At 40.7% G+C, this 22,127-nt stretch overlaps 1 protein-coding gene and 1 long non-coding RNA gene across 2 annotated transcripts; both read right to left on the bottom strand.

The window, feature by feature from the left end:
• Nucleotides 1-9,243: 9,243 nt before the first annotated feature.
• Nucleotides 9,244-12,712, bottom strand: LOC109051862. The gene is made up of 8 exons (XM_042774936.1): nt 12,589-12,712; nt 12,049-12,363; nt 11,070-11,177; nt 10,954-10,978; nt 10,807-10,856; nt 9,762-9,813; nt 9,508-9,545; nt 9,244-9,325 (listed from the first exon to the last, which is right to left on the bottom strand). The coding sequence occupies exons 1-8, from the start codon at nt 12,704-12,706 to the stop codon at nt 9,291-9,293; spliced, it is 741 nt and encodes a 246-aa protein (XP_042630870.1). The 5' UTR covers nt 12,707-12,712; the 3' UTR covers nt 9,244-9,290.
• A 44-nt stretch (nt 12,713-12,756) lies between these two features.
• Nucleotides 12,757-13,653, bottom strand: LOC122148560. Its single transcript, XR_006162450.1, has 3 exons — nt 13,116-13,653; nt 12,981-13,013; nt 12,757-12,888 (listed from the first exon to the last, which is right to left on the bottom strand). It is a non-coding gene; the product is annotated as an uncharacterized LOC122148560 (long non-coding RNA).
• Between the last annotated feature and the right edge of the window lie 8,474 nt (nt 13,654-22,127).

Genomic DNA, 22,127 nt, shown 5'->3' with positions numbered 1-22,127 from the left:
TTAAGCATGTGATATGCAGTGAAGATCTGCATGCTGCATCTTTTGCACCTTTCATGTATGTGCAGATTACCATAAATATATCTATTCATACACATGCCGTGTTATGTGGTAATCTATAGGAAGATCACCATGTTCTGCATCATGCATATGAACTGACCTTTACACAAGCACACAAAGCATGTATCTATCCACCTCTCTGTTGAGATTATACACATTCATCAGTCTGCAAACAACCAGTGGCCCTCTTTCTATTTATCACCATTTTTCTTTCTTCGTCAACTTCAATAAACCCTAACCTATAAAATACTTCAATAAAATTTGCCTGTCGTGTGTCCATGCCAACCAGCTTGTGCGTGGCTGCTTACCCTCTCTCTCTCTCTCTCTCTCTCTCTCACACACACACACACACACACACACACACACACACACACACACACACACACACACACTGTCACGGTCTCCTGCTCCTCCTCCTCCAGACAGGCAAGCCCACCCCCTGCATTTTCCTGCACAGAAAAAAAAACAGCCAATCACAGCCATGGATCCTCCATTATCTTGTAAAGTCTACCCCCTCCTGCTCAAAACATGCACAAATGTTAATGAGAGTACACCAGAGGTCTTCGGTCGTTTTAGGCTAATGACCCTTTGGTGGATGGAGAGACTGTGCAGATACCCTTTATAACATAATGTGTAAAATTGACAGAGTTATGGCCTGGACTATAAATACAGTACCATATTAAAGTCAACATGAAAACTGAGCCTATTTACATTCATCATCTTAAATTCTTCCTGGTCATATTGTAAATATGATTCTTTAATAAAAATAAAATAAAATATTGTTTTTCTCAGCCTAGTTTTTCCACCCTAACATGGTAGTCTTGCAATTCTAGATTCTATTCCACTATTCTTTTGAACTTTCTGACTGATTATGGTGGCCACAGAGAATCTGCTCAAATTTGGTTGAACTCTTTGTCCTGCCTCTTTCATTCCATGCACAAAAACATAGTCTCAGTCACAGTAGCTCTGATTTCATCTGAAATGACTGTTCCTCTTCAGGAACTCGAGCTGCGTCGAACACTATGGGAAACGCCTTCAGCGATACAGAAACTGAATATCATCTCCAATCTTTCAAATGTTAGTGACATCACGGGCGGGGTGACGTAAGCGACCAGGAAGCTATAAAAGCACGTGCTGTGCAGCTGGCATAAGCTTTTTTGTCATTCAGCAAGTGCTCTGTGTGTGCATGTGTTATCAGTCTGTCTTTTAAGTCTTATTTGGTGTTGTCTGTCCTCATAAGCTCCATCATGTCAAAAAGCACAGCTAAGACAAAGCATATGGGCGATAGCAGCTGCACTCGTGGGGTTCACAGGTGGATCTGACAGAAGGAATGGAGATGGGCGAGTCTCTATCTCCTTCCTCATCTGCCAGATCCAGCAACCAATCCCTGGGATCGGAAGCCCACTCCGCAGTTTCTAGATATCATTCCGCAGAGAGGGATTGACACTTCGCCTATCTTCCTCCGAGGAAGTTGATGTGGAGAGTGTCGAAGGGGACCTCAATCGCCCCAGTACGAGGAGCTCTTGGAGGTGGTAACTCGCTCTGTGGCCAAGCTTAACATCGATTGGCCCACTGAGAACCAATCCAAACCACAGAAGCAAGCTCGATGAATGCTTTCTGTGGGTGAGACCACGACCTCCACGCCGGAGCCTGCCTTTCTTTCCCAATCAACACATTTATAACAGGCGTACCAAGCCCACCTGCTAAAAGAGCTTGACGAGAGACCCCGCATCTGATTATTACAGCAATGTGGCGGGGATGGGAGAGCGCGGTTACAGAGCGATGCCACAGGTGGAACAGATGCTTGCGAGCTATCCGTCACCCGGGGCTGCATCGTCTCTGAAGGCTCGCGGGCCACTCCAAGCCACTCAGAACACAACTTCGGATTTGGTGGGCAAAGGGTATGTGGCAGTGGGTAAGGCATGTCACACAACCACCAAAGAGACCGATCTTGCCATCGGGCGGCCAAAAGAGCTTGACGAGAGAGAGGAGATCAAGTCTGACAACATCTCAGAGCTGAGGCGGACCGCTGATCTCTCCCTCCGCGCCACCAAAGAGACCGATCTTGCCATCGGGCGGCCGATGGCAGCTATGGTGGCCATGGAGAGGCACTTATTATTTCATAGTATTTCATAGTTCCAAAGAAGGATGGGGGTTGTGTCCTATCATAGAGCTGCGTCAGCTGAAGCGCTCAGTCATGCGACTAAAGTTCAAGATGCTCACCATCAAACATGTCATATCGCAAATCAGGTCTGAGGACAGGTTTGTCATGATAGATCTCAAAGACGCATACTTCCATGTCTCCATTCTCCCCCAACACAGGAAGTTTCTGAGGTTTGCTTTCGGGAAGCATACCAATATCGAGTACTTCCGTTCGGCCTTGCACTCTCACCCCGCACATTTATGAAGTGTATGGATGCTGCTCTGGCTCCACTGCGACTCCAGGGCATCCGCATACTAAATTATATCAACAATTGGTTGATTTTAGCTTACTCGGAGTAGTTGGTGGTTTGACATCAAGATGTTGTTCTTGCCCACATGGGGGAGCTGGGTTTGAGACTGAACGCCAAGAAAAGTGTGCTTTCTCCATTACAGAGGACAATTTATCTAGGAGTGGTGTGGGATTCGACCACGATGTAGGCACGTCTGTCTCCTGCTCGTATGGAGTCGATCCTCACGTCAGTCAAGAGAGTCAGAGAAGGCCAGTCACTCACTGTAAAGCAGTTTCAGAGACTGCTGGGTCTGATGGCAGCTGCATCCAATGTTACCTTTTGGCCTGCTGTACATGAGGCCCCTACAGTGGTGGCTCAGGACCAAGGGATTTTCCCAGAGGGAAAATCCACTATGAACTATCAAGGTCACATGGCGATGCCTGATGTGGCATATCAATTGTCTAATTACAGACCCAATTAAAATCTTCCATTTATGTATAAAATTTTAGAAAAAGTTGTGTCTGCTCAATTGTGCTCCTTCCTGCAAAAAATTTCAGTCGGGTTTCAGGCCCCATCATAGCACAGAAACTGCACTTGTTAAAATTACAAATGAATTGCTTCTTGCGTCACACCAAGGCTGCATCTCATTGCTAGTTTTACTTGATCTTAGTGCTGCGTTCGACACCATAGATCACAACATACTCATAGATAGATTACAAAACTATACAGGTATCCAAGGGCAGGCTTTAAGATGGTTTAGATCCTACCTGTCCGATCGCTACCACTTTGTTTATTTAAATTGGGAGACATCTCATTTATCACCAGTAAAATATGGAGTGACACAAACATCTTGCCCCTTGGTAATATCATTAGAAATATATACATGTTGCCCCTTGGTAATATCATTAGAAAATATGGGATTAGTTTCCACTGTTATGCTGATGATACTCAACTATATATCTCAACGAGATGAGATGAAACTTCTAAATTATCTAAGCTAACAGAGTGTGTTAAAAATGTAAATGTTTGGATGACCAATAATTTTCTCCTATTAAATTCAGATAAGACAGAGATATTACTTATTGGACCAAAAAACATTACACAGAATCTCGTAGATTACAATTTGCAACTAGACGATGTACTGTTACTTCCTCTACTGTCAAAAAATCTGGGTTATATATTAGACAGCAACTTGTTTTTGAAAATCATATTTCCCATGTTACAAAAACAGCATTCTTCCATCTTAGAAAAATTGCCAAGCTACGAAAAATGTTACTGTTTCTGATGCAGAAAAGATAGTTCATGCATTCAGTGACCTCTAGACTGGACTATTGTAATGCACTGCTATGTGGTTGTCCTGCATTCTCAATAAACAAGCTACAGGTAGTCCAAAATGCAGCGGCTAGAGTCCTTACCAGGTCAGGAAAATATGATCATATTACCCCATTTTACAGTCTCTGCACTGGCTACCTATTAAGTTCCGTATCAGTAACAAAATATTATTACTTACTTATAAGGCCCTTAATGGTTTAGCTTCTGTGTACCTAACTAGTCTTCTCTACCACGCTACAATCCATCATGCTCCCTAAAGTCGCAAAACTCTGGGCTTTTGATAGTACCTAGGATAGCAAAGTCCACTAAAGGAGGTAGAGGTTTTTCGCATTTGGCTCCCAAACTCTGGAATAGTCTTCCTTATAATGTTTGGGGTTCAGACACACCTCTGTTTAAATCTAGATTAAAAAAAAACACCTCTTTGGCCAAGCATTCAAATAATGCATCTCATAATTTTGGACTGCAGTTATATCTGATCAAATCCCGCATTATTATTCTTTAGCTTGGGTTAAACTAATTATTTTTACTTGGCTGGAACAGCAGCTATGCTAATTATCTCTCTATTTGTTTCTCTGTTTTGCCATGGGATTACATCCCGTGGTAACTAGGATTTACACAAGCTCCAGTCTGGATCCAGAACACCTGAGAAGAGATAATGCCAGCCCCTCAGAGGACCTCAGATGATGCTAACCCAGAGACAACATACAGAACTACCACATTTTGCTATAAGTTTGAATTGCATAATTGCTGTTAATAGTGTTAATCGTCTGTTTGTTTACGTCTTTTATTGATTTTTCTGAACATTTCTGCCGTATGCACATAAACTGACAGTCACCACTGATGAGCTACTCCCAAATATTGTAGAAACTTAATTTTCTGTAAAGTTGCTTTGCAATGATTTGTTTCATAAAAAGCGCTATACAAATAAACACTAAAACAATTCAACCCAGACCTAAGAGGTCCCGTGTTTTGAGCACTGAAACACTTCCTCCCAGACCTAAGAGGTCACCATGTGTTGGTAGACACTGACAACACATCAGTGGTCTCTTACATCAACCACCAGGGAGGTCTGTGTTCGAGAGCCTTGTACAAGCTGGCGCACCAGATCCTTGTGTGGTCCAGGGACAAACTCCTCTCACTCAGAGCAGTATACATTCCTGGACATCTCAATGTGAGAGCAGACGTGCTGTCGAGAAAGGGGCCGAGGCCCAGGGAATGGATGCTTCAACCCGAGGTGGTGAAGCAGATATGGAGAATGTTTGGCCAGGCTCAGGTGAACCTCTTTGCGACTCAGAAGATATCTCAATGTCCCCTCTGGTTCTCTCTAGTTCATCCAGCTCCCCTGAGACTGGAAGCTATGGTGCACACTTGGCCGAGGCTTTGTCTGTATACTTTTCCCCCGATCACTCTGCTCCCGGGAGTTCTGGCGAGAGTACGCCGGGACGGGGTTCGGCTGGTTTTAGTGTCCCCATTCTGGTCGGGCCGAGTATGGTTCTCAGATCTGATCTCACTCCTCAACGGCTCTCCATGGAAGATTCCAGTCAGGAGAGATCTACTCTCACTGGTGCGGGGTATGATAATTCACCCCCGCCCAGAGTTTTAAAAACAATGGGTGTGGCCCCTGAGGGGGCACAGCTCATAGCATTCGGTCTCTCAACCAAGGTTGTTGAGACCATCCTCCAACCCAGTGCTCCCTCAATGAAGACACTCCAAAGCCTTCTTAGCAGGTGTATCAATGCAGGTCATCTTCAATGCTGTGGGATGGTCCACGCCCTCCACCTTTGTGAGGTTCTATGGTCTTGATATGCAAGCCTGTTCTCTCGCCTTAGCTGTGCTCTTGGCGGCGTGGGCACCTCGTTCCCCATAGCATTCGAACACCACTGTGTCTTGAAGCCATACTCCCGGCAGCCCTGTCAGCGCTTCCTTCACTCCTCAAAGCTGATGCCAGCTGCACAGCACTTGATTTTATAACTTCCCGGTCGCTTACGTCACCCTGGCTGTGACATCACACCCTTCCATTGGACAGATTGCACACGATATTCAGAGTCACTCATGCTGAAGGCATTCCCCATAGCGTCCGACGCAGTGTCTCTTTCCCTCGAGGAATCATGGTTACATGCGTAATCTGAGATGTTCTTGGTCTTGCTCTTCCTTGTCCTCCTCTTCCTCCACCTCGTATACGAACTCTCCCGTGCCTCTCAGATTGATGGATGCACCCATGCCATCTGTGCACTTTGAACTGGCTTATATTTTGTACATTCACATATTTAGAAACAAGTGTGAACAATTTTGAATTATTGTGTGTAAACAATGATAACCGTGTTGCAGTTGTGCTTAACTTTTGCTTTCTTGTGTTTAGGGTTTTGCATCCCAAGTTTATCAAAGTGCAAATTGCATTTTAGTGAGTGAGAATGTGTTTAGAGTCTTGCAAAAAGAGTGCATGAGATCTGCAAACAGTGTCTATACTGCCCAAACTTGTTTAAGGTTTTGTAGAAAGAGTGAATTATTTGACGAATTGGTTTAGGCTATTGAGAATTTGGTTCAGAGAATGGGGTTTAGTGTCTTAGCAAATGTGAAAAACTGCAACTAGATCCAAATTAAATAGCAAATTACACTCGTTTCAAATCTTCTGTTTATGTCTAAAATATTAGAAAAAAAAATGTGTATCCTCAATTATGCTCCTTTGTACAAATGAATGATATCTATGAAATATGTTACCATTTTGTTTATTTAAATGAGGAACTATCTAATTTAATACCTATAAAGGTTGGAGTGCCACAAGGTTCTGTTTTAGTCCCTCTGCTATGTTTAATATATGCACACATTTCTAAATTATCTGAGCAAATGGTTGGGGCACAGATCCACTCTCTCAGTTTAAATCTTGATTAAAGACATCTTTTTTAGCCAAGTATACACAAAATTCATGCAAATATCAGGTTTTATAGAAAGTAATTAAAAGGTTGAACAGAGTTTATGGATAGTAGCTGCTCCCGCTTAGCAGGCAAATTTGTGCATTTTGCTTGTAGTCATTTGAAGTTCAGTGGATTGGAGCTACATAAAGTCATTGTGCAAATTTCCACTGCAGTGCAACTGACTGTGGTTGAAGCTATTATATAAGTAGATATGTAGACATATATGATGCAGTACTATACGTGTGATGCAGAACTTTGCTCTATTTCTAGTTTCGCCTCTAGTGAGGCGGCATTTGCTAAGACGAATGATAGGAAGGTGGTTAAATACAGGATGTGAGGTGCATGTGTGTGTGTGTGTGTGTGTTTTTTTTTTTTTTGTGTTTGTGTGTTTCTTTGTGTGTGTGTGTGTGTGTGTGTGTGTGTGTGTGGTTCTACATGTGTTGCATATGTACTTGGCCATTAGTTCAAAACCTGTAATACTGCCCAAAATATGTTTGCTTGTCTGTAGATTGTATTTTTCTCAGTTTGACCAGCCAATTCATATTTTGTTTCTTCTGACCATCTGTAATATGCTTATTAAATGTGTGCTGTGTGTCATAAAGGTCATACCCATAGACACCTAAGCCACTAGCACTGAAACCTTTTGCAAATTTTCCATCAGGTGTAATTTTACACACACTGCTGAAGTGGTTCTTCTTTGTACTCGTACAAAGTGAGAAACCGGACAGACAAAGTCATCTGTTATGATTATGGACTTTCAGTTCGCTTTCACCAGTTTCCTTTGCTCTTAGTTTGTCTGTCTTGTCTTAGATTTTCAGTATGGTTTATCGGTCATTTCAGTCTCCTGATAAATTGTTAATTATCTCATTAGTTCCCTTATTTGCCTTGTGTGTAAATACTTCCTGTTTGGTTTAGTTTGATGCCGGTTATTGTATGTTATATTGGTTGCATTTTTCTGATCTGTGTTTCTGCATGTTTCTAAGTAAAGATGGTGTTTGGATATTCCATGCCTTTGTTAGTTATCTACTGCAGCAAGCCCTGACATCATCTCCCTGTGATAAGCATGCAGTGAACAAAGTAAGTAAGTAAACAAAAAAAAATAAAAAATGTGTGAACATACCAATATTCTTTCTTATTTCTTATTTCAATTTCAGTTTGGTGTGTTTATGCAAATATGTTTAGACCAGTTTAATCTGTTTTAGGCATTTGCACTAAAATATTACTAATATAAAAAGAAACCCAATGTATCTCAAATGTGCATCTACACTATAGTTATGAAATCAGAATTCAGGCGATTCTTATGTGAAACAATTTATAATCTGAAATATAACTGCATTAGCCTCTTCAAAGACAGACAGAAGCAGAGTTGTACATAAAGTAGTTTCCTGCAGTTAAAAATGTTTAGTTTACAAGCAATGCAAAGACATCGATTCTTTTTATGTAGTAAAAATAGACATGTACAAACATTTTAGGGTTAGTATGATATAAAAGATATATGAGCACATATTAGCTGAATATTTGTACAATATAAGCAGATTTCCTTTCACAGTGCATTATACTTTTTTGTTGATATTTTTCAAGAGAATAAGGATAATATTTTTTGAAAAAGAACAATTATGTTGTAACATCAGAATTTGGAATATTGCATAATTGTGTTATAGAATGTCCTTTGTTCTTGTGTATCAGCTTGTGTATACATTTATGTTCATAGCACACTGAAAAAGTTTATATAGAGTTACTTCTTTACTCCAAAACAAGATGTATATACTTATTGCGATGGAAGAAACTTCACAGAAGAAAACATGAATTACTCTACTTTAACAGCAAAATATAACTAAAAACACTACATGTAGTTTAAATATCTACTGATTCTGAAAAACAAATATTTGCCATCACAAGTCCCTATGCATCATTAAAAAAAAAAAAGGCCCAATTATTAAACACAAAGTGTATCATCAGTGTTATAAGTTATTAAATATTTTATTATTTTAACTTGTTCTTACTAAATGACCTAAAATTGACTTTAATTTAATCTTTATGTAATGTCAACAGTTAGTACATTTCACAGTTCAACCAAAGTATGTAAATTAGATTTTTTAAAAAGTTTATAGAAAACAAGGAAAAATGATCTGTACCTGGTGAAATATTTGTAAAATCCAAGCATTTTATTGTGAGATATTCTTCAGTACATTTGTAAAAACACTAACACAGTGCAGATTAAATAAAAAATAATAATAATACTAAAAAAAATAAAAAATAAAACCAACATCAGTTTGTATTCTAAAATTTAATGTTACATTAACATTATGTATATTGTATTTTGCTATGAATTCTGAGAGTTAATTTCTAGTCTTGAAAGATAATTTACAGTAATGTTTACATGAAAAAAATGTGCACAGTGACTAAAGCGATAGTCAACAGTCAGTTGGTCAGTGTTATAAAAAAAAAACAAGTGACAATAAACAGATAATAGTAAATTAAAATAGCAAATAGAAACTTAGTGTAATGCACAAAGTTGCAACAGTATAATTTAATCATACTGTAATGCTTGCAGGTGCTATACTGCACATCCCACATCATTATACTCTCCATCTGTAAAAATACAAGACATTCGTGTAATGCAGACGCAGCTAGTCATTATAATTGAACAGCACAAAATATCTACGTTTATGTGTATATATTATTGTGTTTTATAATACTGTAAGATAATTCTTCAATAATTACACAAAATTCACTCATTCATTCACTTATTCATTCATTCAGTGCAGACCTACCACTTTCAGAAGAACTTTCATCACACTCTGAGGCAGTCCTGAGTCATTATGGACATTGATTTACAGCATTTGTGTGGAAAAAGTAAATAAGAAAAAGAGAGACAAATAAATCAAACAAATCAAACACAAAAAAGCAAAAAACAAAACAAACAAAAAAAAAAAAATATGTAAAAAGAAGTATGAAAAATAAGAGATGAAAACAGCACAAAGATAAAACAGCACAAAGCATATTCATACATAGATTACTGGCTTACCAGACAACAGGTTGTATGTCACCAGTACCAGATGTGTAAGGTGTGTCAATTTCTGGAAGACAGATTTGTTAATGTAACATACAAAGTTACAGAAGAGAGAGTAGAGAAATTGCGAGTTTTAGAGCTTTTAGTCCATTTCTTTAGCTTTTAGGTTATCTATAATTGTGGTATACTGCTAAATGCTTACAAATTAACATTTAGCAGATAAAAATATTTAAAATGTCTATATTTGTAGCAGATATATATATAGTTTTTCAGGGCTGTCAAATGATTAATCACGATTAATCACATCCAAAATAAAAGTTTTGTTTACATAATATATGTGTGTATACTGTGTATATTTATTATGTATATATAAATACACACACATGCATGTATATATTTAAGAAGAATATGTTATGTTTATATATTAAATATATTTATATATATATAAATTTTAAGAATATAAATATATAAATGTATATACATGTAAATATTTTCTAAATATATAATGTATGTGTGTGTGTATTTATATATACATAATAAATATACCCTGTACACATGCATATATTATGTAAACAAAACTTTTATTTTGGATGTGATTAATCGTGATTAATCATTTGACAGCCCTAATATATATATATATATATATATATATATATATATATATATATATATATATATATATATATATATATATATATATTTTTTCTAAAGCCACTTACATTTATGTACAGAAATATCTAAAACTTTTAAGAATGACTGGACCAGCACAATATCTAATTTGTATTGTATTGTACATTCGATCTATATATGCCCTACTGATAAAGCTTCATGCTTACATTTTTTCTAAAAACTGTACCAGTTCATAAGATATTTGCACATCGTAAAGTAGTCAGATTTTCTCATGAAATCAGGCTGACTTTGCAATGTAGGAAAGTTAATAAACAACATGAGTTAATGGAAATCCATGAGCTCAGCTGTTATGTATAGCGACGGCCTACCCAAACCTTTTGTTTTCCATAGGAAATAATTCAACAAGAAACAAGAACCATGCAATGAGTACCTTCATAGAACATTTCTGTTCCTCTGAGCTCTGTCTCGTTTTTCGAGGATCTGTTGATTAGGAATGCATTAAAATTGTTCTTAATCTAATATCTGATATATTTTAATTTCTCATTTATTTTAATTTCTAGTAACTTCTCAAACTGACCTTTCGTTGTGGATTCCAAGACATCCTACCAGAAAGAAAATGAGTTTTAGGATTTAAACAGAACAGTTCAACAAAGTGAAATGTGTCAGTGTTTGCAGATCTAGAAAAAGTGGTACCTCGTTTTCGGATCAGTGCCCAGATTCCCAGAAACAGACTGAGGAGCAACACTATGATAGCGCACATTATGACAATTATGACTTTGTCAATGCTGCTATTAGATGTCGCTGTCAAAGAAAAAACAGAAACACAAAAAGGTCTTATTTTGACAGTTTACTTAATTGTTATATTTTAGTACTCTATTTAACTACTCTTATGAAAAAATTGCATTAATTATATTGAATGTGTTTTCTTGTATACTGTATTTTGAGGTAATATAATAAGAATGAAATAAAAGGCTACCCGAGTTAAAGATAACACTTTCATGACTGTTTTACAAATAAGAACACTTAAAAAGTGTGCATTAATTGTAATTGTTGTGATTGTTTTATTTTAAAGTACATTTTAAATCATTGTTTTAATGATCTTTAGTCATGCTTTAATGCACTTACTTTGATGTGTTTAATATTATACTAATGCACATGTAAATAAAAATTGTAAACAAAATTTGATTATAATTTTAAATGTGTGTTGTTAAACATTACATTTAAAGTTAATATATTTTAAATGTACTAAATTGCATTTTTTCATTACAAAGGTGTAATTACAAATACATGTAAATAAATGACATGCAAGTTTCAACAGAAATCACATTAAAGTGTACTGAAGGCAACACACTTTAACCATATTGCAGACAACAGAATTATGAAATTGCACTTCACTTAAGTCTTAATTAAGTGGGTTAAAAACAACTCTAAGTTTCAGCTAATATAATAGCTGCATTTAATATAAACTATAAACATATTTTCATGTAATTGCAATTAACATTCAGTTAAGTGCCTGAAAACATTACACTCAGTCTGCACTCAAGTATATTCTTTTAAAGTACATTATTTCTGTAATAATTACTCTTTTTAAAAGTAAATGTACAACTTCCACTGAACTGATTCAATTATAATTATGAAGTGTCATGTTTTGTTTGTCCCCGCCCATTCTTACCAGTAATCTTAAGATTGACTTTAATATTTTGATGAAGTGTCATTCCATGGTAAGGGAGTATGTTTAACAATACAACACAACTGTATGTCCCAGCATCTTCAGTCCGGACCTCTCTGAGGGTGAATGTTGTAATCATCTTCTCTGTGTCCCAAATATTAACTTTAACAGGCTTTCCATTTTTGATGAGATAAACCAAAATCATGTTCTCGGACTGGTTTTTGTGTAAAGGATTGGATGCTGAACATTTAAACTCAGCATCACTTCCCACTGGCACCTCAGGCTTAAGCAAATGTATCTGTGTATAAATAAAAGATTCTGTGGCGAGAAAGAGAACACATGATTAAATGTTGTAGTGTGCCCCTTAATATATTCCAGGACAAATCAATCAAAAAAAAAAAAAAGAACTCATGCAATATCATACATTTCTCTCTCATTAAAGGCAATTTTGAGTCTATTGTGGTTGCAAGTAATTCAACATTTTATCTGTGCCCAGGAATCAATCATACTCATAAATGTAAGCAAAAGTGCTGTGTATCTTACCAATCACATTTATGAAGATGTTATTAAGACCATATCCTGTCACTTTGGTTATTTCCAACTGTTCTTCTGAAAACCCACAGCTGTAGTTGCCTGAATGGTTCATATCTATTCTCTCCATTTTAAAGGTGATTGAACTGTTTGTGAGCCCTTTTTTTTCAATAATAGCTTTGCCATTTTTAAACAGATATAAATGAACTGCCTTTACTGTAAGGCCAAATGTGCTGCAAGTAACCTCCAGTCTTCCACCTTCTGGTACTTCTTTATTTTCACAGAAAATCTTAGCTTGATGAATCGTTTGACCTGAGAAGGAAAGAAGTTCGGGACATTTTCATCCTGATAAGTACAATAGTACATTTACTGAGTTGTTCATTAAGTGTATTAATGGAACATACCTTGACATTTAAGGAATAGATTCACTGAGATATCTAAAAACAATAATCCAATTTTTTTTAAACCAACACTACCAGCATTTGTGTAGATTTCATTTATTGATCATTAATGATAGATTTTGTAATTTCAGTACTTACATGCAAAGAGAAGCACACCGACCATGGCTGCTAAGAGATTTCTTTCGCTTTCTCTGCAAAAAATTATTGAGTTTCTCGTAGCTTGTGACCAATATGCTGTTACATGGTCTCTGCACTGGTGTGAACAGAATAAGGCAGTGCTTTCACTAAAGTACAATAATAGTCATGCTGTGAAGGCGTTCTGAATGCGGAAACACTGTCAAACAGTGCTAACAGATGAACAGTATATTACATATATTTGAGTAGAACTACATATATTTGCACAACAATATTCACCACTCACATTGGATTTTTCTGATGAATAATCATTATTCCTCAACGTACATTTCAAAATACTTAAATAGCAAATAGTTAATGTCCTTTTGACTGCTATATGAATCTACTACTGATCCACACAGAATTATTCACATTCTATGTTTGTTTTTTCCATTTTTAGAAAGTGATAATTTCTTACATAGTAACAATAACAGTCATGTGATCTGTAGATAGAGAGTTGTTGCAGAGTGAAACGAAGACAAGAAAATTAAAACAAGGTATACAGTTTGTCAGCGTGTGGTATTTTTCACATCCAACACACAAACCACAGTGACTCTTTAACCCACATATACATTAATAGTGTGCTAGTAGTTCAGATGCTGTCAAAACAATGTAGTTTTCCAGTAACATGCAAAACTTTCTATGATTAGAAGGATGTTGCAAAATTAAATGTTTTAATGTCACTTTTGTATTGCGAATGCAACTTCACCTTCATGCTACTCACAAAATGTGCTTAGATCCTAACTTGTGAAGGTATATGGTTTAGCGCCACTTAGAGGTCAAAAGCAGCAAATGCATGTTGCTGCATTAATGGTGACAATAACTGCAATTAGGGCTGTCACGATATTAGATTTTTCATATTACGGTTATTGTGGCCATAAGAATTCACGATATTGATATATTGTGATATTTATAGAAACCTTGGCGGGGGAAGATATCAGTCAAATAATTTTTTACTTTGTTTATTAAGTTTTTCTTTTTCACCCAATGGACATAAGGATACTGATAAATACAGGGCACAAGACTCTGGCTTTCTCCGTCTTCTTTGAAGCTCCTATGAAATAACAAGAGAGAAAATACTGTCAAGTTAAACAGAATGATGAATAAATATTAATGGTAACACTTTACAATAAGATGTCATTTGTTAACATTAATGTATTAACTAACATGAACAATGAACAATACATTTATTACACAAATAATTAATCTTTGTTAATGTTAATAAAAATAGAGTTGTTCAATGTTCATGTTAGTTCACAGTGCTTTAATGTTTACAAACACAACTTGTGATTTTAATAATGCTTTAGTAAATGCTGAAATTAACATGAAATAAGATTAATAAATGCTGTGGAAATATTGTTCATTATTATTTGTTATTTATACAGTATATGTTAACTAATGAACCTTATTGAAGAATGACCGCAGATGAGGCATTAAGTGCATGGCACTGCGACCAACTTAACATTTTACAGAGTTTAATTTAGCAATGTCGTCTCTCAGTTTTTCAAGATCAGTTTTAATCGTGTAACTTTTAATAGATTTGAACAAAGAAATAAAGTGTTACTACGCACAGGCCGTATTGATTGCAAATACAAAAATAAGACAAGTAAAGAAAATGCAGTACTTATTAAAATAATCACTCTTTACTTAAATATATGAACACAGAAAACCGCTGTTAACAGGTTAATATAACGTTTCCCATTCTATGACTAGTAAACTAATGGCAACTCCAGTACTGGCGCTGGAGTATTTACATGTGGCGTTATTGTAAGAAAACTGTTCATTTTAAATATTGCGGTATATCGTCACACACTAAATTAACACTATCGGTATATACCGGTATATCGTGACACCCCTAACTGCAATGGATTTTTTTTTTTTTTTTAATTATGAGTATTTTAATAGCTTGACAAACTAATTTGGTTAATTGAATGATTATACCTTTGAGATATTAGGGGTGCTATGGAAGATTATTTGTCTAGATATGCAAGAGAGGGGAAAGAGAAGAGTTTTAAAAAGTTCCTCATGCTTGCTAAACACTCGCCCGCAACACTGCTTTCAGGTCAGATGACGCTCAGGCCTACAGCAAATCCAGGTCTAACCTGAGGAGGGGCATCAAAAAGGTCAAGTACTGCTACAAGCTGAAGGTAGAGGAACACTTTTCCAACTCTGGCCCCAACGCATGTGGCAGGGCATCCAGGTCATCAGTGACTACAAATCAAGCAACTGTACTCCAGCGGTCACAGACGTCTCCTTCCTTAAAAGCTAAATGACTTTTATGCTCGCTTCAACAGCAACAGCAAGGAGACGGCCACCAAGATCACACACTCAGCAGACCTACAGTACAAACCCTCAAACTCATCTCCACAGATGTCCACACTGCATTGAGCCGGATCAACACACGTAAGGCTGCTTGCCCGGATGGCATTCCTGGTTGTGTGCTTAGGGCATGTCCAAAGCAGCTTGCAGGGGTCTTCACAGACATTTTCAACCTGTCCCTCACCCAAGCATCTGTGCCAACATGCTTTAAGTCCACATCCATTGTGCCAGTGCCGAAACACTCCTCCCCAATGTGCCTGAATGACTACCGCCCCGTAGCACTCACACCTATTTTCATGAAGTGCTTCGAGCGACTGGTTCTAGCACACCTCAAAGACTGCTTCCCACCACACTGGACCCACACCAATTTGCTTACTGTAGAAATAGGAGCACAGAGGATGCAGTATGCACAGTGCTGCACTCTGTACTCACACACTTGGACAATAACAACACATATGTACGGATGTTGTTTGTTGACTTCAGCTCAGTATTTAAAACTTTCATTCCCTCCAAGCTGACCACAAAACTTGGAGCCCTGTGTCACGACACCTAGGCAGGAGGCAAATGCAAAGCGATTTATTGACAAGATATGAAGAAGGTCAGACAAATAGACAAAAATGGCATCCAAACACTGAAGGGGAGTGGCGACGATCTCAAGCTCTGATGGTGGGTGACGCAGGGACCTCGGTGGACAACCAGTGAAGATCCCTGGTGATCTGGTGCTGTAAATCCCAGTGAAGGTGCTTGTGATTCCGGTGCAGAGTGCAGGCCGACACAACGAAGAACAAGGGGGAATCCACGATCCAAACACAGCCAGGGGAACAGAACGGAACACAGGGAAGAACCACAATGATCTGACAACATGAGACATCAGTTACTGCACTTAAATACACACATACAATGAGAAGCAGGTAGTGCTGTTAATCAGACGTGATCAGAGACCACGCCCACAGACACACACCTGCACACTAAACAAGCCAAGAGAGAGACAGTGAATTCATGAACCGTGACAGTACCCCTTCCCCTAGGAACGCCTCCTGGTTAACCGAATAAGTGGGTTCCCCATCTACGAGACGCGGCGGGGGTGGAACCGGGACTGGCGGGTTTAATATGTGAATGAAACACAGGTTTTATTTTTGACACATGGAAGACGGGATGAATTCTCCTGTACGCAGGAGGGAGTTTGACGGCACCTCTGGATGAAGGCGTGAGCGCAGGGGACCGCGACTTAGGATTCCATACTGGGAAAAATTGGTGGCTGGTAACCTAAACTACATTCAAATGGAGAAAGGCCCGTGGATGACACTGGTAACGAATTGTGGGTGTACTCCACCATCGAGAGTTGTTGACTCCAAGAGGAAGGATTCTTGGAAACCAAACATCGCAACACTCTCTCCAAATCCTGGTTGGCTCTCTCACTTTTGTCCATTGCTTTGGGGATGAAACCCCGAAGATAAAACTGACACTCACCCCCAGTAATCTACAAAATTCTTGCCAAAATTTGGACACAAATTGGGGACCCCTGTCAGAAACCACGTCCATCGGGAGGCCATGTAACCGAATGACGTGATCTATAACAGTTACCGCTGTCTCCTTGGCGGAGGATAATTTGGGCAAGGGAATGAAATGAGCCGCCTTCGAGAACCGGTCCACGACAGTCAAAACGACCGTCTTGCCATGGGAGGGCGGGAGGGCAGTAATAAAATCTAGAGCAATGTGGGACCAGGGTCTCGAAGGGACTGACAGCAGTTGAAGTAACCCATCTGGAGGTTGATTGGAAGTTTTACCAGTGGCACAAACTGAGCAAGCCAAGACGAAATTGCGGATGTCGCGAGTCATTAATGGCCACCAGAATTGTTGCTTTACTAAACAGGTGGTACGATTAACCCCTGGATGACATGCTATGCTGGAACAATGGCCCCACTGAATGACGTCGGACCGATACCCCTCTTGCACAAACAACCGATTCAGTGGGTAGTTGGGCGCAGGCATTACCCCTTCTAAGGCCGTCATGACCTTCGATTCGACCTCCCACCTGAGAGTGGAGACAATGAGAGTCTCGGGTAAAATACACTCGGGAGTAGACAGGCATTCGGAACGATCAAAAATACGAGATAAAGAGTCGGGTTTGATGTTTTTGGAACCCGGGCGGTACGAAAGAGAAAAATCAAAACGAACGAAAAAAAGTGCCCACCGAGCCTGCCTAGAGTTGAGTCTTTTGGCGGTTCTGATATATTCTAAATTCTTGTGATTGGTCCATACAGTAAAAGGTACCGCTGAGCCTTCTAACCAATGTCGCCATTCCTCCAGTGCTAACTTGACTGCCAACAACTCTCTGTTACCAATGTCATAGTTACTTTCGGCAGGTGATAAACGATGAGAAAAAAATGCGCAGGGATGCATCTTGTCGTCTGCGGAAGAACATTGGGAAAGTACTGCTCCTACCCCCACCTCTGATGGATCGACCTCCACCACGAACTGACGTGATGGATCAGGGGCAACGAGGATGGGAGCTGAAATGAAGCAACTCTTGAGTTTGGCAAATACAGCCTCAGCTGTATCGGACCACCTGAACGTCGTTCTGGGGGAGGTCAAGGCAGTCAGAGGTGCAGCTAGATGGCTGTAATTTCGAATAAAACGCTGATAGAAATTGGCGAACCCCAGAAACCTCTGTAGGGCCTTATGGGAATCTGGACTTGGCCAATCTATCACAGCCCTAACCTTGTCAGGATCCATACGCACTCCCTCAGACGAGACGATGTACCCTAGGAAAGGAACAGACTGTGCATGAAAACCGCATTTCTCCACCTTGACAAAAAGCCCATTCTCTAGCAACCTCTGAAGCACTCGTCTGATGTGCTGAACATGATTCTGGAGAGAAGATGAAAAAGATCAATATGCCATCCAGGTAAACATATATGAACTGATCAACCATATCTCTCAGCACGTCATTGACGAGTGCCTGGAAGACCGCTGGGGAGTTGGACAACCCGAAGGGCATGACCAAGTATTCAAAGTGCCCCCTAGGGGTGTTAAATTAGGTCTTCCATTCATCGCCCTCCCTTATGCGGACCAAATGATAAGCATTACGTAAATCCAATTTTTTGAAAATGGATGCTCCCTGTAACCGTTCGAAGGCTGAAGACATCAACGGCAAAGGATAAGTATTCTTTACCGTGATGTTGTTCAGCCCCCGGTAATTAATGCACGATCGCAGAGATCCATCCTTCTTCCCCACAAAAAAGAACCCCGCCCCTGCCGGAGATGAGGTAGGATGAATGAACTTGGATGCCAGAGAATCAGAAATATATTTTTCCATAGCCTCCCTCTCTGAAACAGAAAGTGAATATAACTTGCCCTTAGGCGGAGTCTTACCTGATACTAAGTCTATGGCACAGTCGTAAGGACGATGCGGAGGAAGAGAAGCAGCCCGGGACTTACTGAACACTCCCCTCAGGTCCTGGTACTCTTCAGGCACGTTAGACAAATTCCCTGCCTCCTCCTGGAACACAGATACAGGCACAGACGAACAAGCAGACACAAGACTTATGACAAGGGATGCTCCAAGCAGACATGGAATTGTGTACCCAATCGATACTGGGATTGTGCAGAGTGAGCCAGGGGTGACCAAGAACTACGGGTGCCAGTGGTGAGTCCATGAGGAGGAATGTAATGTTCTCGGAGTGGTTGCCAGACGTGATGAGGGTTATGGATTCGGTAGTATGAGAAATGTCAGGGAGTTGCTGTCCATTTAGCGTATTAACAGAAATCTTGTGAGGGATGGGAAACATGGGGATCTGGAGCTGTTGTGCCAGTTTAAAATCCAAAAAGTAACCTTCTGCCCCAGAGTCCAGTAGTGCCCTTGTGTCGTGCGTCTGGGTTGCCCACCTTAGTCTTACCGGGAGGTGTGTGGATGAGGTCTTCTCGGCGGAGATCCCACCCGATAGTAGCCTCATCGTTACTACCGGGCTTGATCTTTTAATGGGCAGGAGTGAATGAAGTGGCCCGCTCCTCCGCAGTAGAGGCAAAGTCCTTGGGATCTCCGCCTCTCCCTCTCCTCCCGGGAAAGCCGAGCTCTGCCCACCTGCATGGGCTCAGGATCGGAGACGGGGCTGACCGTGTCCTTTCTGCGAGAGTGTTCTGCGCTGCGAAATGGGGTCCTTGGACGGAGACGGCTCATGCAACTCAAGCGCGCGTCGACCCTTAATGCCAGTTCAATGAGTCCATTAAGTCTGGGCGGAAGGTCCAGCATGTAGATCTCCCTTTGGACACGGTCAGCCAACCCATGCAGGAACCGGTCCCACTGCGCCTCCTCGTTCCAATGGCACTCTGTGGCCAGGGTGCGGAACTGGATGGAGTACTCCGATACCGAGCACTCCCCCTGGCAGAGATCGGCGAGTAGTCTGGCTGCCTCCCTACCTGCCGCCGCACGATCGAAAACCCTCCTCATCTCCTCTGAGAGTGCCTGGAACGAGGTGCAGCATGGATCCTGATTTCCCCACACCACCGTTCCCCACAGAGCCGCCTTGCCCGACAAAAGGGTGAGGACAAACGCCACCTTGGTCTTCTCCTGACGAAACGTCTGCGGCTGCAATGAGAAATACATTGAGCAACGGGTAAGGAATGCTTTGCAATACTCGGGCTCACCTGAGAATCCCTCTGGTGTGGGTAAATGGGGCTCGTGCTGATGAGACGGCTCGGGGGAAACTGGTAACACAGGCGGGGTGGGTGGCGCAGTGGGGCTTCGCAGATGTTGAAGTTGTTGAGCGAGCTCGGACACCTGCGCCACAAGAGCTTGTATCGCCCGACCCGTGTTGCCGGTGTTTTCCTCTTCTTGATCCATCCTCGCCATGCTACGAGAAGCGAAATCGTTCCAGCTAGTAGCGCCTGCTGCATCCATGATGAGGGTCAGATTGTTCTGTCATGACACCTAGGCAGGATGCAAATGCAAAGCGATTTATTGACAAGATATGAAGAAGGTCAGACAAATAGACAACAATGGCGTCCAAACACTGAAGGGGGGTGGCGACGATCTCAAGCTCTGATGGTGGGTGACGCAGGGACCTCGGTGGACAACCAGTGAAGATCCCTGGTGATCCGGTGCTGTAAATCCCAGTGAAGGTGCTCATGATTCCAGTTTGGGGCACAGAGTGAAGGCCTACACAACGAAGAACAAGGGGAATCCACGATCCAAACACAGCCAGGGGAACAGAACGGAACACAGGGAAGAACCACAACGATCTGACAAACCATTGAGACACCAGTTACTGCACTTAAAATACAACATATACAATGAGAAGCAGGTGGTGCTGTTAATCAGACGTGATCAGAGACCACACCCACAGACACAAACCTGCACATTAAACAAGCCAAGAGAGAGACAGCAAATTCATGAACCGTGACACCCTGGACATTAACACCTCCCTCTGCAACTGGATTATGGACTTTCTGACCAACAGACCTCAGCATGTTAGGTCAGGCCACACCTGCTCCACCACCATCACACTCAACACTGGCGTACCACAGGGCTGTGTGCTGACCCCATTCCTCTACTCCCTCTACACCCATGACTGCAAGCCTGTGCATGGATCAAACTCCATCATTAAGTTTGCAGATGACACTACGGTGATTGGCCTCATCAGAGACAACGATGAGACTGCCTACAGGGAGGAGGTACAGCACCTGGCCGCATGGTGCACCGACAACAACCTGCTCCTTAACACCAACAAGACAAAGGAGCTCATTGTGGACTTCAGGAAGAAGAAAGGAAGCACGCATGACCCCATCATCATTAATGGGATGGTTGGTTGAACGTGTCTCCAGCTGCAAAGTTCCTGGGAACTACCAATCTCTCGGAGGACCTGTCCTGGACCACAAACACCTCTAGCCTGGTCAAGAAGGCTCACCAGCACCTCTTCTTCCTCAGGACACTGAAGAACCACCAGCTGTCTTCAGCCATCCTGGTGAACTTTTACCGGTGTGCGATCGAGAGCATCCTGACCAGTTGTATCACAGTCTGGGATGGGAACTGCTCAATTGCTGACTGCAAGACACTGCAGAGGGTGGTAAAAACCGCCCAACTCATCACAGGAACACCACTTCCTTCTATTGAGGACATCCAGAGAAAACACTGTCTACGTCCAGCTCACAGCATTCTTAAGGACTCCTCTCACCCTGACCATAGACTGTTTAACCTCCTGCCCTCCGGGAGGCACTCCTTATTGAAGTTTGCCCTCTGACACCCCCCCCCCCCACACCACCACACACACACACACACCACACACACAGACTCCTTACCCCTTCTCATCACTACTAACTTGTTATTACTTGCACTACTGTCTGTTCATCCAGAATACTGAGTAATCCATTTGCACACTGAAATATTTTCGATGCACTTTTACTCTCCATTGCACTAGTGTAAATGATGTTCATATGTTCATAGTTTCTGCTTATACACCCCTACCTGTGGAGAGTGCTACAGATTTAGTTGTTACAGCAATTTGTTGGAGGAAATGATTCATCAGACAGAACCACTACTGACTACTGGTTATTTCAGCACTTACCCTGTCAAACCACCAGATATAGGTGTTATCATGTAACGATAAGTTCATAACAAAATTTCACCCCAAAATATCAATCCAAAATTAAAATTAAAAA

Source organism: Cyprinus carpio, chromosome A18 (genome assembly GCF_018340385.1).
Source record: "Cyprinus carpio isolate SPL01 chromosome A18, ASM1834038v1, whole genome shotgun sequence".
In the NCBI taxonomy this organism is placed as follows: Eukaryota; Metazoa; Chordata; class Actinopteri; order Cypriniformes; family Cyprinidae; genus Cyprinus; species Cyprinus carpio.
The sequence above is the reverse complement of the archived record's forward strand: the minus strand, read 5'-3'. Positions and strand labels throughout refer to the sequence as shown.